This window comes from Columba livia, chromosome 3 (assembly GCF_036013475.1).
Source record: "Columba livia isolate bColLiv1 breed racing homer chromosome 3, bColLiv1.pat.W.v2, whole genome shotgun sequence".
NCBI classification, from domain to species: domain Eukaryota; kingdom Metazoa; phylum Chordata; class Aves; order Columbiformes; family Columbidae; genus Columba; species Columba livia.
The window spans coordinates 69,701,704-69,719,064 of record NC_088604.1 but is presented as its reverse complement, the minus strand read 5'-3'; the positions used below and the strand labels follow the sequence as shown (position 1 = coordinate 69,719,064).

The window sequence follows — 17,361 nt, the reverse complement described above, 5'->3', positions numbered from 1 at the left end:
GATTTAAATAAAAATGGTAGCTTTCCACTAGGTAAATAAACTACATCACTTTGGTAAGAACCAAGGAACTGTAAACCTTACCTTCTCCAGATTAGTGAGATACAGAAGTTGTCCCAATTTCTTTTGAAGCTGTGATTTGGCAACTGCCTTGTCATTCAAAAGTTTCACTCGATTTTGCTCTACCTATGGAAACAGTATTAAACACACAATAAAAAAAAAAAAAAGAAAATACAGTTAAGTTCTACAATAAGACTTGTATTCATTTCTTGGGAAAATTCAGCTGAATAATTTAATGGGGACAGACAGAACAGCTCATTCTGTAAATTTAAGATATGCTTCTCCCCAGGCAAGATTTATTATCTATTTCTTTCCAGTACCCAGTATGAACACAGTACTGTGAATGGACTGAGACTGAGAACATATGCAAACTTATTCTTTATTTGTGTATCTGCATTATTGGTTCTTTACAGAGACAAAATCAATTTTAAATAACTTATTTTTAAAAAAATTTTCAAATTTCATTCAATTTATCATCTATCTTACAGCCAAATAGCTCCTGGAGTCTACTGCTTACACAATGTGTAAGAAACAACTAGTTACTTTCTTTGTACTTCTTAGAAGCTTTCACTTTTCATTTAACGTATACAAAGATAGAAGTATCAAGCAGACTCCTTTTCTATTAATACAGCTGGTAGTGATGTAGTTATTAACACTGCAGAAGAATCAAGCACCCAAAGGATGAAGGCCTTGGTGTTTCTTTTATTGTTGCAAGCACATAAATCATAGACTTTGTTAAACATTTGTTAAGCAAAGTGCTCCATTTTTAAAATTGCTTTAATACACACACCACGCATCTATTTCCCTACAGAAATAAAAGAAGCAATTTTATCTAACGCTGAACCTTACTGAAAAAAAAAGCACAAAATGTTTCTAATGAAAACATTTCTGTTAGTGAAAAAAAAAAAAAAAAGATGTTAAATCAACACAGCATTATTTTATGTTCATGAATAGACAGTGTCTGAGAGGACACTCAGAAATGCCAAGATACTGAAAAAAGATTTGTCTTTTAGGTATTCACTGCTGTTTTTTAGGTCCTTGTGGAAAGTAGCAATAAGGGTGAGAAAATAGGTCAATTTAATTTTCCACCCCCTTGGAAAACTGGCCAATTGTAGAGAAAGGTCCCAGAGCCATTCACCTGCTGCTGAGAGGACAGCAGCCTTTTGGAAACACGCCACACTCTTATGGTCAAAGGGCTCAAAAAAAAGAATCAAAATAAAACTTACAAGCTCAAAAAGGCCCATATGCTGAACGTAAAAATAGGTAAGAACTGTTTACTCCACCAAGGCTTTCTCAAATGGAAACAGAAGCACACTATAGACCTCCTATATAGATCTACATGCAAATTTGTATTTTTGTAGGAGGTAGTTTCTTTCAGAAAAACATTTATTTGCTGCCAAGTACTTTACCTCATGTGGTTCTATGATGTGGAGAACTGGTGGATTTGGTTTTGGCTCATCAGGATGACGCACTCTCAGCCGTTCTGTAGCCATTGCCAGTTCATCAATAGCAGACACATGATCCCTCAGTACCATCCAATATTCATGAAGCAACTGTAAAAAAAGCCTCCACAAATCAGTAGCAGAACCGAGTTGAGTTCCCTTTACATGACTCTGCCATACCTTGTATAAAGGGAAAACTTTTTTGGAGTAAGAGTTAATATTTCTTTACAGTAATTCAACCACAACAAGAAATGGCGAAGGAAAACAAACAGTATGGAGATCATCTTGCCTGCTTTCTTTTCCATCCTTTTATGAACAACTATAAATAGCTGTCTCTCATTTCTTCCACAACTATTACAACAAGCAATGCAACTACAAGTTCAGAACCAAATGGCTTGCGAGACTAAGCAAATGCTGAATAAGGAAAAATGATTACGCAATTTTGAACAGAAAGCTATTATAGTACTGAGACTGCTCCTTAAAGATGAAATATGTTTTAAAAAAACGTTAACAGCTTGAGTGGTCTTGACAAGAGCACAGATGAGCACAAAGTGAAGATAACGGTCTCAATTTACCCACGAAAAAGTAAATTCTGGTTTTCTACAAAAGTGGCTACAACTGGAAACATGCTACACATATAAACTGACATTATTTTAAAATTACCAATAATACTGTTAATTAGTTCTTCACAAGCTTTCCACTATTTGCATATTATATAAAAAATCTGCAGCGATCTAACTGAAATTCAGAGACCTCTTTTGCAAATGCCAAAAGTTACTATTTGTCGATTTCTGATTTTTTAATTGTGAAAACTGTAAAAGCCTGGGAGAAAGATCACAGAGGTGAAACACAGGTATGTTCCACTGAAGCTGGTTTGTGTTAATTAAAAATGAGAAGGAGAAGCATTCAAGAGAAACACTTTTGATTACACCTAAGCTGTAAGACAGGATGAGACCATTGTATGAAAAAGCTCTTGCCCCTTCTCCATCACTGGTATGTATTCACTGCAAGGACACACAGACACACAACCATGCATGGAAAAAGCTGCAGTGCACTCCTGTAGTTCTCTCTGATTCAAACAACAGAAGACTAATTATTTCAGGTTACATTGTGTAGTAAAGAAGATCCAAGAAATAAAGCAATAGTGAAAGGACATCTGTAGCTAGCACGAGACTGAACATAAACTGAAATACAGAATGGACCAACTTTCGATTTGCTGAGTCTTGCTACATTCTGATTTAACTAAGCTGACAAACATTTAATTATAGCTGTATACTGTCTTAATAGATGCAATTACACTGCTTACTAATCTGCTTAGTAACTAGTATAGCTTTTGGAAACTCTTAAATCATATATAAACCATTTTAAATCAAATCCTGTAATAAGCACTGTGAAAATGCTTTGTGTAGGTAAAATCTAATTTCCGGAATACAACTTAAATTTGTTCATACTCAGCTTAAAGTTGCTTATATTACATTGAATGGGCTACACAATTGTTCTGTCACCATCTCATTTACTGCACCTTGTATTCCTTTTTCCACGCTTCAAAGAGTTCTAGAAATATGCTGCCTTCTTCAGTTAGCTTAACATCCATTCGGTGAGCTTTGGCAAAGGAGAGAATTGCTTTCAAGGCACGTTCAGTTTCACTGGTTGCCCACAGTCCTCTACTTGTAGTGGGCAAACGGTCATCAACGAGCCCTTCTTCATCTTCTATCATCTCCTCAAATATTGCCATTTGGCCTGTAACACTTAAAAACAAACCCAACATGATACTTACCACTCATTTTCTACTTTTGCATCCATTACTACTTATTCACCATATATTTCAGCCTTCTAATACTTGATTAAAGGATAACACAAACCAAGCAAATATAAACAACTGTTTTATTACTTGATATCCCAAAAGCTTTCTTTGAACACAGTGACCTCAGTACCACTAATGAAATCACTGTACAGGCCATTTTATAAGCTCATAGTCATGAGTAGCTTTTGTGAAGGCTTATACATCTTAATTATCTTCCAGTAGTTATTAATGATTAATGTCACATCCATTTGGAAAAAAAAAAAGCAATTCTGACTACTTAAATCAGCAAGAGTTGCAGTTAAAACTCTGATGCAAAATTTGCTCTGTATTGCACTATTTAAGAACACTACAGCTTCCCAGTTCTCTCCTTGACAAACAATGCTAATTCAGAAACACACTAACATTTCCTAATGATTCCAGCAATCATTACGTAAGAGAGCTTGCACCGGTAAAGACTTTTCAAAATGTTTTCTCAGTGACCTCAAGATTTTTGAATCCAATTTTGACATGGTAAGGGCTATGAGAGACAAAAGTCAAAGAGAAACCATACATAGGGCTGTAATCTATACCTCTCAGTATTGTTCATTACGCATATTTCTCTCACACCATATGTGGGTGCAGCCCTTCTTCCAGCTCACAGCTGCAGTCATGTCTGAAATCTCCTCTCTCACTGTGGCTTTTGCCAAATTTTGTTACTTCACGAGTTATACAGAATTTAAAAAAAAAAAATATGAATGAGTATGGTATTATACCATTTGCAACCGGACTGCAAACATTTGCACAAACAGGAATACGTGTTTAGTCAGTATACTTGTATTTATACATCATTTTCTGAACACTTCAACAGTTCATTTCAAATGTATGGTCATATTATAGCAGCTTTAGAAAAAGTGGCAAGTGTTTGTTCCTTGTACACTTTTTCCTTCAAATGAAATTTACACAGAAAACTAAACCTGACTAATAAAATTGATATCAAGGCCACTAGCAAGAAGTTGCTGTAATTTGATCATAAAGTTATTTCAGAAAACTTAACAAAACAATCCAACTTCCACATTTTTTAATAGTGAGAAGTATAAAAAGCTATGAACTTACGTATGAGAAAAGAGCTTTGACTCATATTCTGTGAACAACTCATCAGCCTTACAAAAGACACAGCTGCAATATAGAAGATTGAAAACAAGCACTCAGTATTCCATCAAAAACAAAAGCAATTCTTCTATAATTCCCGATTCCAACACAAAAACAACCCCAAAGTCGATCAAAAAGAACCATTTAAGAGTTATGTACACTCAGTGTAATAACTGACAGGAAAAGGTTTTGTAAGAACAAAACCAAGGTAAGGTCATGGTCCTAACAAATAGCTACCTGTGATATCTGCGTGCATATAGACCCTGAATACAGAAGACTTTAATCTCTTCTTATTTCAAATGAAGAAAAACTTAAGAATACACCTCTAAAGCGTGTTTTCTATTTTCAAGACATACTTGTTAAGTGGAAGTCTAACAGGTCGTAAATGGCAGATGGTGGCAGCCTCAATGACCTGCTTAGAGGGAGGGCCTTCCAAGTTTTTCACTGCTTCTCTTACAATCTTTTGGAACTTCTTCACGTCCTCCAGCTGGGTTGTGAGCAGGTATTGAAGGCCTCTGCAGTCACGGAATCTGATTTAAATAAAAAGGGAACTAATTGCACACTGAGACACCAAATCAAAACTTAATTCAGTATTTTGAAGTAGAAGACAAATAGCTAAACAGCAACGCAGGACCACATAAGAAGTTAATAAATAAATGCTTATTACTACTACACATAATGCTAACTGTTAGAAATCATTCTATTGTCTCTCCTGAGATGATGCCTGGTATCTGTAGGATAGAAAGACTCTTTCCAAGACTTGAGAGATGCGATTGAATATTAGTAGTCAACACCAACCTGAAACTTTCTAGTCCAAATATACTAAAGGGAAACAACTACATACACTTACAGTCTTATTTGCATCTGTTGGCCAAACTGATTTTCAGTGCATCTGTGCAATTCACAGCAGGCACATGCACCCATCACAAAAATATACTGCATTTTGCAAGTTATCTTTCAAAGTTAAAGTTACTAAATGGATATGACAGTGAACTATTTTTCTAAAATCTAGATGAACACCAGTTAAGCACTTCCCATATTGTGTTCTTCCCCTGAGCAGAGGTCTCTTGCCGAGAGTGCAGCCTTCAGACAAGGCCTGGCATTCATACACAAGACAGTGTACTACAAAACTGTGGTTCTACCCCATATGGAAAGTTTGATCCATAATATCGCTTTTGTAAAATGTGGAGAGACAAGCACAGGTTTAACAACACTACTAAAGTTTGTAATTTAAGACGACCTACTTAAGCGGTATGTATTTTAAAATAGACAAGTTTGCCTAACCAGGTAGTCTGAAAAATACATGTAAATCCCAATCATCAGTCTGTTGTCAATACTATCGGTTGCCAAATGTTTCACATTTATTAAAATCTCCCACTATACCAACCATCTCTAATGCTCAACTAGAGGTAAGGACTAGTTGCTTCCACCACTGACTAGTAACACTACAGAAGACACTTTTTTAAGGTTTTAATGCATATGTTAAAAAAAATTAAAAGGAAATAAGTTTTATCCCTATTTTATAAAATAAATACTGGTATTGAAGATCACTTTTGCAAACTTACACAACCTGTAAGCAGCAACAATTTTAAAAGATATCCTAAATAGTGATTTTCAAGTGATGAAAAAAAAATCCAGTATAATACAAGCAAGCGTATAGATGAATGCACAGGCATATGAGCTCAGCATGAACATGCAAACAACCCTTTCCTCAAATTAATTTTGGCTAGAACAAGATGCCATCGTTCTCAAACAACACTTAACCACAAAATGTTCACATCAGACTCATAGCTGGATTGAGGTTGGAAGGGACCTCAGGAGGCTGTTTTGTCCAACCCCTCTCCTCAAGCAGGGCCATTTAGAGCTGGTTGCCCAGGACTCTGCTCAGCCAGCCTCCAAGGATGGAGGGTCCACAACTTCACTGTGCAATCTGTGCCAGTGCTCAGTCACCCTCACAGTAGAAAAGTATTTCCTGATGTCCAGAGGGAACTTCCTTTGTTTCAGTTTGTGCCCATTGCCTCTGGTCTTGCCACTGAGCACCACTAAAAAGAGCCTGGCTCCATCTGTTTTGCACCCCCCCTTTAGGTATTTATATACAGTGAGAAGATATCCCCAAACTGCTGAACAGAACCACAGCTCTCTCAGCCTGTCCTTATACAAGAGCTTTTCCAGCCCTTTTGTCATCTTCTTGGCCCTTTGTTGGACTCTCCGTAGTATGTCCATCTCCTTCTACTGGGGAGACTAGAACTGGACACAGTGTGCTCCAGATGTGACCTTACCAGCACTGAGTAGATGGAAAGGATCACTTCCCTTGACAAGCTGGCAACATTTTGCCTAATGCAGTCCAGGATACCATTAACCTTCTTCACCACAAGGGCACATAGATGGCTCATGGTCAACTTGGTGTCCACCAGAACCCTCCAGGTCCTTTTCTACAAAGCTACTTTCCAGCTGGGTGGTCTCAATATCTATTTTGAGCAGACAGAATTTCCTTCTTCCTTCTCAGCATAAGTTTTGAAGAAAGAAGATGTAAGGATTTGTTTAACATAATTCTGTTGAATAGTCTAAATACTGAAAAGTAAAAGCTGCGCTTACTTCCAGCAGGGCAAGGAATTGCCACATTTTTGGATCTTGTCAACAGAGTAGCCATACTGGAAGATTTCTCTTTACATATTTAGTTCAAATCTGTGCATATTTAAAGTATTTAAATATATACATACATACACACACATTTTATACACAGATTATTCATATACATATGTATATGCATTTATATACACCTAGGTTTTATATATATATATATATATATGTATAACAAAAAGTATTTAACTAAAAAAATTATTTTAAAAGACTGTATTTAATAGTATAAGGATTGTTCATGTATCTGAGAAAACTGCCTGAAGTTTAATGGTCTCCCTTTTCTGTGACAAACTTACGAAGCTGAAGCACAGAATGTACAAGAGGAGGCTGGGAGAAAATGCTTTATTCAGCCTTAAAATAAGATTGGTCAGGTCAGACCTTATTGCTATCTACATCTACCTAACCCAAACGCACAGAGAAGTCTGAGCCAAACTTTTCTCAAAGGTGCTTGACAAAAGGACAAGAGACAATGGACAGAAGATGCAACACATATTAGCTACATTGAAGATTATTTTTTTTTTACAAGGTGGGTTAAAGACTGGAACAGGCTTCACAAAAAGGCTGTGAAATCTCCCTCACTGGAGATACCATAAATCCAACAGAACAAATCCCTGTGCAACCTGCTTGGGCTGAATCACTGAGGATGGGCCTGGGTCTATCGGCTAGAAGTCAGCCTAGGCGATCAATCTCCAGACATCCCTTCCAATCTGTCATTCTATACCTGTACACAACAACAGTGGTACTGTTGCCTCTAACAGAAATCTAAACCGAAATTCTTTGCTCAGAAAAACAGTGATGCTATTTTACTCTACTGCACAATGATTTTCTGTTATTGTCTGTCTACTTGCCATTTAAGCAAGTGAATTTCTTTTAGAGGTTACTCAATTTTAATGCAATAAACTTTGAATCTTTCTTGCTCAGCAGTTGCATGAGTACAGAAGACTTCAAACCCACAGTAGATAATAAAATGGAACATTTTAAAGAAAGCTTGTCTAGGAGAAAACTGTAGTTCTCCTGCTTTTCTTTCCAAGTCTTCTATCTAGTTATGCTTTTGGAGGGACTGTTTTTGGAACTTAATTGCAGCCCAGATGCTCTGAAGCAAAAATTCCTGCTATTTAATTGCAACTGTTAGCGCAAACTGATAAGAGGACGTGAGCAGACTTAACTGTATTCATTAGCCTATTTTAGCTATTCTCTTACTTCTCTGCCATGGAGAGTTTATTAGTCTGCTGTTTGTAGTTGCACGTTATTTCGTTTTGCACACGTTGAACAAGCTCCTCATCGATGGCATACTGTATTGCTGTCTGGATGACATCCAACCACCAAGGAGAACCTGAATGTATCTGTACGCAAAAGAACAGATTTATCCATGAACATTCAACAAACAACCAATTTATTCATTGCAGCAAAGATTTACGCTGCCCTTTAGACCACACAAACACAGACTGGTAAATTCCACGGAAAGAGGAAGATGACTATGTCTGAAAAATATCCTCTTTCCTGTGTAAGTGAATAAAGGATTAAGAAATTTTCTACATTCCCACCTAGTTCTACTACTTCAAATTGCTTCAGTAGAGTTAGATTCACTGAGGCCATTTACACAGCATAGCCACAGAGATATTGTCATCTCCAAGTTTCTCCTTCCTCTCTCCCTCTCAAAAAGAGACAAAAAGATCATTTAATCATTTAAAGCAAGGTCTCTGGGAAATCAATAGAGCAACACTGAAGTGACCTTGTAATTTTAAAAGGTGAAAGAAGATACAGAAGTTTACTTCCTCATGGGCCATTTGCCTCATTTCTTCATTATTTCTTTAGAATCATGCAAATGACAAGCAGCCTTTCATCTCAAGTGTTCACCAATTCATTAAGGGTTTGCACCTTCGCATGAAAACTCAATCATCATATTGACTAAACACAATTAAGCCTTAAGCATAATGACTAAATGCATATCAAAGAACAGTTCATTTGAAAGTAACAAACACCAAACCCTATAAAACTTATTTACCCAAGTTACAAGTGAAACACAGTTAATACAAAAATCAAGCATGGTGTTAAATTTTACTAGAATCATGCCACCACGTACTTCTATTATCAATCATCTGTTCATCAAGTATTGTGTGCCTCTTCATGTGGGGAACACGGAATATGTTTTGGGGCTCTGTGTGTGTGTGTGTTGACAATGTGCATGTGCACACTGCCAAAGTGTTTATTGTCTCTAGAACTGCTAGAGATAATAAACGCCTGGAGTTCTGGATAAACAGATGAAAATATTTAAGAAAACCTCAAAATTCAAAGACTAAATACATGTAAGAGGTACCTGCCTTTCTCTGGAGCTCTCGAATGGTCTGAAGAACTGGCTGCAAGGCCTGATGGGCTTCTGCAACTTCTGCATTGGATTTACTCATATAATGCTGTCGAAGTTGTTCTGCCTGCATGGAAATAAGACTTTAAATTATGCACAACTCATATTTATGAGGAATAATTGAAAATGTAAACAACTCTCCAGCTGCCCTAATGTTTTAAAATGGCTAGCTGCTTACATGCTACCCACTTTCATTCATAAGCAATATTTAGAATTATTTTTTTCCTCTAGAATCTAGCCCAAAAATAATTTAAGACAAACAAAGTGCTAACTATGCAATTTTGCTTCTGGACACACCCAAACAACACAATAGGAATACACTGTATTACAAAAAGGAACTGGAATTTAACTCATAATTCTTATTCTTTGTACATTAAAATATATTGTGCTGAATAAGTAAACAAAAAGATTTTAGAACAATCTGAGAACAGGACAATTTAACTTACCTACAGATAAAACTTATCCATGAAATAACAAGAAAGGTTTAAATTTCATTATTTTTAGATGCATCAGATATAATTTTTTCATTAACGTTACTTCTGACAGTGAAAACCTCTCTTGGTATGCAGGTCTCTCCACAATAAGATCAACACCAGTTTATATGATATTTTAAAAACTGATAAATAACTTTTTTAACAAGTAACATGTACACACATATGCATCTTTCACAATTACATTCTGATTTCACTAGATACCTTTATTTTGTGCATTCTAGGGTGTGTTTAAATCTTCCTTTGTTTGCTACTATCAAGATAATTATGCACATAGTAAACCTGAAAGCTGTTTAATGTTATTTCTTTAGTTAGAGAAAATATTGGAAAAAAAAGTGCTCTTCAAAATCCATTTATATAAAAATGAACAATGTTTACCTCTTCTGCAAGTCGGCTATCACGTAAAGTTGGGGGAATTCCTGGGTGCTTTGCCAACAACAATTCCATCAAGTTGTGAGTAGAATGAAGTCTCTAAATATGCACAAAGTCAACAGTAATCATGAAAAAATACATTGCAATATCTGTGACAGGAAGAGTTTAAACAGCAATGAAAACATATAGCAAGAAATTAGTATTCATTTTAAATTAGCTTTATTTTTTTCTCTGTTAATCTGGAAGCATCTTATAAAGAAAACAAACATTCTCTTCCTCATTTTACTGAGGTGGGAAATGAAACATTCAAAAGACCTTCTTCAACACCCTAAAAGTAAATCAGCAGGCAAGCGTGACACCAGGTCATCAGATTCTGTCCTGTACTCAGCCACCTAATTAAAATAGCCCTTGATTATTATGGGAAACAAGATATTTATCTAAGACCAAATTCTGTTGTAATATCTTTCAGAATATTAGAAGGAGACAATTCGCCTAGTCTGTCTGAAGCAAAATAAAGTATAGGGGAAAAAAACAGCTCTCAAAGTCTTCAACAATTCTTCATATTTTTAATTTTTCTGAAATTCATGATGACTGAATAAAAATTGACCTTTTTTTTTATTTTTACGGGAAATAAATTTGATTGTTCATATAAGGTAACCCTATTCCTCTTCCCTAGGCTCACCCCACATATCTCAAACCAGACCCCTAATGTTATGCTGTTTGCATACGTCCCACAAACTCATACTAAGGGCACAAGTTCATGATGCTGGAGGTTGTTCTCACCTCCTGGATTCACTTCACTTCTGCCCTGTTAAAATCTCAGCCACTGAGGGACACTGGCCAGCAGTGGTTTGTCAACATCTTATAGAGCTAAGCCTAAACAACTGGGAAGTACTCAGAAGTGTTTTATTACACAAAGGCAATATTAGGCATTTTGAGAAAAAAAATTGCTTTATTGGTTTGCATAAACCAGTAAAACAGCTTAATTAATATCTTGTTATGAGTAACTTAACAAGTTCATGCTGATATGGCTACGCTAAGCAAAAAATGCTTCTGGGAAGTCACAAAGGAGAAGGAAGGATCAAAGAAGCAAACAAAGCCATCAGATGACCTCATGCAACGTAGTAAAAGAATAAGTTAGTGAAGAAAGCAAAGAAATAGACAACTGATCACTTATTATTTATCTGACTTCAACATTTTAAATATATCTTTACACTTAAGAGAATTTTGGTCAATTTAGAACTGATATTTCTTGAGATATAAAGATTTTAGAGAACCACTGGGCTTTTTTAATCAGGAAAATATATTCATATTTTAAACACAGTATTCAAAGCATATTAATATATTTCTTGAAGAGAAAATTCACTTTGATCCTTTTTGAGGTTTTGATGCCCTTTCAGAGAACATCCTCTGCAGTGCAACAATTTCATTATTCTCTATCATTTAGCACGTTAGTATTATTGTTGATGCAAACGCAGCATCCTGTATTTGCAGCATGCAATATAGTACCACTAATGTGGGCAGTCACAGTGGGTAGATACAAGTCTAGGAATTCAGCTTGTTAAGTTTATCGCACAACAGCAGGTGGAGATCATGCACTGTTTCTGGGATATCACGAAGACTCACAAGGAAAAGTTTCTAGAAATGCAGTAGTTTTTTGTTTGTTGTTTTTTTTTTTTTTTTTTTTTTTTTAAAAAAAAAAAAAGGAAATGTGAAGGTCACTGGACAGATTCCTATCCAAAGTTTGTAATAATAACAGCAAGCTGGAAGAGTCATTCAGCACACCACTGGAAGGAAGAAAAGACTGACCTGTCAAATTAAAACTAAAGCATTCCAGTTCTTAACTACATCTCTTTACTTTTGAATGCTCACTCACTTGCAAGGAATCTGTTTTGAGCTTTTCTTTGTGCTCTTCAGATGATCGTAACACTTCTCTGTACAGCTCTGCAGCCAATGCATATTCTCCTGAATTAAAAAAACAGTAACAAAAACATATGCATATTACATTGGTTTTTAAATGTACAAACAGCCAGGAGAGGCCATCACTCGTAACATACTAAGATGGCTTCAGAGAGGCTGTGCAATATTTGCTTGTATTTAAGCAAATCTTCCCTATTCATTCTTCCACCCAGTGCCCTCCCAAAAACCCAGCTGTTAAAAGACAGGGAGTACTATATTTTACGAAGACTAAAGCAGTTTCCAAATTAAACGTCTCTTGTGACTCCAAGATCTGTAGACTTCTTGATCTTAAAATATGTATTCACAGTTGCTTAGTTCAAAAAAATCTCACATGTTGCACTAAATAAACATCATCTACATCTCACCGCAGTGATGTATTACTAAATTTGCACTGCAAATACATGATTCACTTTCCAGTGAAAGCAATGAAAGTTGTGTCATACTTTAAAAATGCAGAAATGATTAAATACATGCAGCGAGTATAACTACTGATGTAAGCTCCTAACATCACAATCGCTTCTTAGAAAATAGATTCTATAAATTTAAGAAGAAATACAAAATTTAAGCTGCATATGGAAAAGCAGCAAAAAAAGCCCCCAAACTAATCCATTTTTGCTTTATTTTCTCAACTTATGGAAAATTATTTAGCCAGCAATAGTCTAAGAAGACTCTTCAAACACAGAGAAGTACAGGGACATGAAATTAAAGACAGATAACAGGGTAAAACAAAAACCATCTTCCTACCTATCTTGAAGTGTAAACAACTATTTCAACAAGATTCTTCCATTGAAACAGTTGCCAGTTGTAAGGGTGTAGTCCTGCAATATACTATTCCCATTACTGGTAACAGGACAAAAAGCCATGTGCTGATTTTGCAAGGCCTCAAGCTTGAGACTTGTCAGGCGCCCTTCGAATTTTTTCTGACCTGCCTAGACGTCTTACTTGGCTTTGCTGTGACAGCAATTCCTCTAATTCACTAGGTGTCTATGGCTAATTTTTTTTAAACTCTTGTTTATCTTTGTGTGGCACAATCACAGCTTTATGTAGGTAACAGTAACAAGCAGTTACTCTACGTAGAATGACATATTTACAACTAACACCATGATGTAGTGTAGAGAAATACAGGACTAGTAACAACAGCAGAGGCCTTGGAAAGTAAGAGATACAGGATGCAGTGTAGAGGAGTACAGCCATGGGATGCTAAGAGATGGTGCACAGGCTTGGCAGCAAACAAGGAAGCCATGGCTATAAACAACTCACCCACAGTCAAAGAAATGCAGACCTAGAGCTGGACAAAACTGGTTTTAGGGGCAACAAAGAGAACAAAGAAATAGTATGTAACATTCATAAAACGTATCATGTACACTAAGTTTGGTTTTAAGGTGGAACTGCAGACCCATGAAGAAAGAGAAGGGTGTGCTAGAAAACATAAATCGACCCTCATTGGATCCTTCAGAGAGAAAGAAGAAACCATCAACACAAACATTCCTCCCAATGAAGAGCTCCAGGTGGAGACAACCAGCCATAGCACTGCCACCACCAGTATGAAACCATTGACCTCAGGACCCAGAGAGGCAGCAGAAAGGTGAACGTAAAAGCAGGACAAACAGTAGAAACAAGTAAGCGTGATGATTATTAGTTTTGCACCTGTAACAATTACATCTGGACTAATAACAATTCGATTTGTAAAAGTTCAACTATACTAACAATAAATTAATGGTTTTACTTAAATATAAGGTGCACTTCCTCCTTGCTGATAAAAACGACTGAGAATAACAGTAATGCTGAGAGCAGGGAGGGAAGTTATAGACCAGAACTCTGCCTCAGTCCTGCTTTGTTTCTCACCAGATGCGACTTTCACCAATTTGCTTTTCGAAAAAGGCCAAACTTAATTTTTGCTACTAGTGTATTTTAAAAGTATGTAATCTTACAGAAATCTTTAGGCACTTAATTCTACCTGAAAAAATTTATGTTAATTCTGCCATCACAACAAAGTATTTCAAACCTACGAACTACAGACTAAGTAGAATCTGAAAGTAACCTTTCTTTGAGGCAAGTAGCAGAACAGGCAGTTTGCTTGCTCTCCTTTTTGAAGCAAGACTTTAATACAAGCTCGAAAAATTCAAGCAGACTTGCTAAATGGCAAAGATGCTTTTCTTTCACATTCATGACGAAGTCATTTTAATTTATTATCACTTTGTTTAGTGGAACATTTAAGATTAATATAATTATTTTTGTTCCCGATCCAAAGCTTTTTTCCCCTCTTCAAATAAAATGTATATCGACACAGCTGCATAGCAGGCAGCAGCAAACAGATTCCAGAGTCAGCATAGCAGTTTGTGTGGCAGGGGTCACAAAGGAAGCCCAGAAAGTAGTACTGGTAAAACAAAAGCAGGTTAAGTACAATTACACAGGTATGACATTTTATCCTCCCAGTACACATAGATGGTAGACTTCAGAGAGAATATAAAACAAAAATTCCAGAAATAGTCTAAGACATCTCAAAGATTCACCAAACTACACCTATTCTTTTCTCCCTCATCTAGAATTAATGTTGTTTTCTGTTACAAACACTGTAACAAGCCACTCCAGCTTCCCAGGATTTCATTATGGCTTTTTCCCTGAATTCAAAAGAGCCACTGTTTTTACATGGTGCCATCTTAGCCATAATTAGCCTATCAAAAGGAGTAAATAATATGCTACAGCCATCCAGTCTTACCTTTAATGATATGGATACCAGCTAAGCCATTAAGAGCACACACCAGCTGTCGGTGAGCTTCCTCACACTCTGTTCGACATTTCTTCTGCAGAGATGTAAGCAATTCCTCCATGGTCATGGTGCTGAAATGGAGATTAAATGGCTCAAATTTGAAACAAAACCATAATACTAAAAAAGTAAAACTGTTACGCTGTGCAGCATGAAAGATTGTTACATCACTCCAACTGTGAAAATGTTTTTGAGATTTATTTACTTATTAAAAAAACCCAACCGTCAGCTTTTCTTGCAGCTAGAGCTTTATGCTACCTAACTTGAGTATATCAAGAGGTTGACATCTCCTAAAAATAGACAGAAATAAGAAGCAAGAGGAAAAATAGAACTAGGTAAAATAATCCTTCACAGGACAAAATATTTTGCTCCTTCTCTCACAGTGGTGAACTGGAAACAAGCAAAAATAGACTACATTTTGCTAGAAGCTGTTCAAATGAAAACAGCTATGAAAGACTGCATTTCTCCCCTCTGCTACCAATCTAAACATGCAAAACAGATGAGGTGTCAAGCTAAAGAGGAAAATGTGTGAAATGAGAACATTGAAGATTAGCAAGTATCATTTTAAACTTCCTTTTCTACATTTGTTTTTAATATTTGTAATTCACTAGAAGAATTTAGTCAGAAGATAATTAGCTTAACGTGAAAATACAGGAAATGGAGAGGTAAGAGTGAGAAGCAAGAACAGAGATGAGAAAAGAGAAAGAAAGAAGCACAAAGGATAGCTTGCAGTAAGGCCAAGGGACAAAGAACCCTGGCAGAAAGGAGACTGATGTGAATAGACAGGAGACTAAACCACAACAGCAGTCTAAAACAGCTGACCTGAGGCTGTTTCTGTGACCAGTTGCTGTGGTGAGACCAGACTCTACACCCCTCCCTGAAAATCTACTCTTCAACCTCATTCACCTTCAGGAGAAGCATTTACTATTTGGTGTTTACTGCTCTGGAGTAGAGTAACAGGTGATGTAACTTGTGTTATCTGAGCCCAAGGTATGCTGGAGGGGTATTCTTGACTAGGCCTTTATTTTACCCTCCTTGCAACACTGTTACATTTGCAGAAACTGTTCCTTGAGTTTACAACACAGTGTTACACTAAAGCAGGCCTGAAATCAATATAATTGCTGCTCATAACTAGCTGAATTCTGCAGAGGTAATACTGGCAAATACACTCAGCACCTGCTGCTCATACTCTGATACTTCTAGCACTACTAAACTTTCATTTTTAAAACCATCAGGAGTTTCAAGAAAAATTATAAAAGCAAAAGGATGTACGTATAAAGTATACAATTTGATACGTAGCCTGAGACTACCAAATAAGACAAAAAGGGGGTTTTATTCAATTTAACTAGGGAAGCCTAGAAAACTCCATTTTGAAGACTATATTTTTGCTGAGTAGATGTCCTCATTTACTGCCTTCATTGCACAGGTCAGGGGGAAAAAGTAATCTAGCACAGAATATGCTCCAACTCAGCTTTCTTGTTTCAGGCCTGCTTCTCTCATCCATATGCACCAGCATCAAATTCCTTGTTTCAGTAAATTTCTCTTATTCATCAAAGTCCTCACACTGAATTTCTCCATTATTCTCCAACCCACAACCAAAGCCATGAGCCAAATTTTCTCTCTGTTCTGGGAACGTCCACTGTTGCAGCCAAGCTTGGTTCATAAAAAAAGCTTACATAAATAGTGCTGGGAAACAATTTTTCTTTGTACATATGATTTTAAGAAAGATTTTATTTTTGCTGCTAGTTTTTCCACCACAGTTACTAAAGGAGTAAGGACACAAAACTTCATAGATGGATAGAAAGAGACTGAATAGAATGGATGAACAAGAACAGAAAACAGTAGGAACAGCACTACCAGTGTGAAAAGTTTAAGTATTTCCCTACTCATAATTTAAAAAGAAAACAACGCAGACAATGCTCTGAGAGCCTGGAATGGAAACGGTCTGTTCTTTCACAACCCATCTCTAACTGACTGTAAAAGTAGTAGCTACATTTTGCAAAGAGTGCTAGCAACATGCTTTTGGTCTAACAAAGGCTGAGACCGAACTGGTATTTGCAGGGCACTCGTGAGGAAGATGATCTTGAAAGCATGCAAAAAAAAAAAAAAAATTGAACAGCTTTCAAGTTTGTTCAAGTGTGGATCTCACAAATTCTGCAGCCTCACATTAACATTAAAGAATCATTTAATTGTTTACTGATTTTGTTCATTGTTCTCATTTACGAACATGAGTTTTGTAAGAGACAAAGAAAAAGCAGTGGGCTTATTTAAAACTGAAAAAGAATCTGCTTTGTTTTACACTCAATCTGCCACCTGCAATACCATGATAGGCATCAGCA

At 36.4% G+C, this 17,361-nt stretch overlaps 1 protein-coding gene across 3 annotated transcripts in view; it reads right to left on the bottom strand.

The window, feature by feature from the left end:
- The window catches only part of SHPRH (SNF2 histone linker PHD RING helicase), a 49,686-nt gene that overhangs the window by 12,629 nt on the left and 19,696 nt on the right, over positions 1-17,361 (bottom strand). For all 3 annotated transcript variants that reach the window (XM_065057515.1, XM_065057517.1, XM_065057516.1), the window contains exons 14-23: positions 14,975-15,096; positions 12,173-12,261; positions 10,303-10,395; positions 9,393-9,500; positions 8,272-8,414; positions 4,788-4,961; positions 4,396-4,458; positions 3,022-3,247; positions 1,467-1,610; positions 82-183 (exon numbers count right to left, since the gene is read on the bottom strand). In XM_065057515.1, coding sequence (XP_064913587.1) covers positions 82-183; positions 1,467-1,610; positions 3,022-3,247; positions 4,396-4,458; positions 4,788-4,961; positions 8,272-8,414; positions 9,393-9,500; positions 10,303-10,395; positions 12,173-12,261; positions 14,975-15,096 — 1,264 coding nt within the window. The remainder of the gene's footprint in view (positions 1-81; positions 184-1,466; positions 1,611-3,021; positions 3,248-4,395; positions 4,459-4,787; positions 4,962-8,271; positions 8,415-9,392; positions 9,501-10,302; positions 10,396-12,172; positions 12,262-14,974; positions 15,097-17,361) is intronic.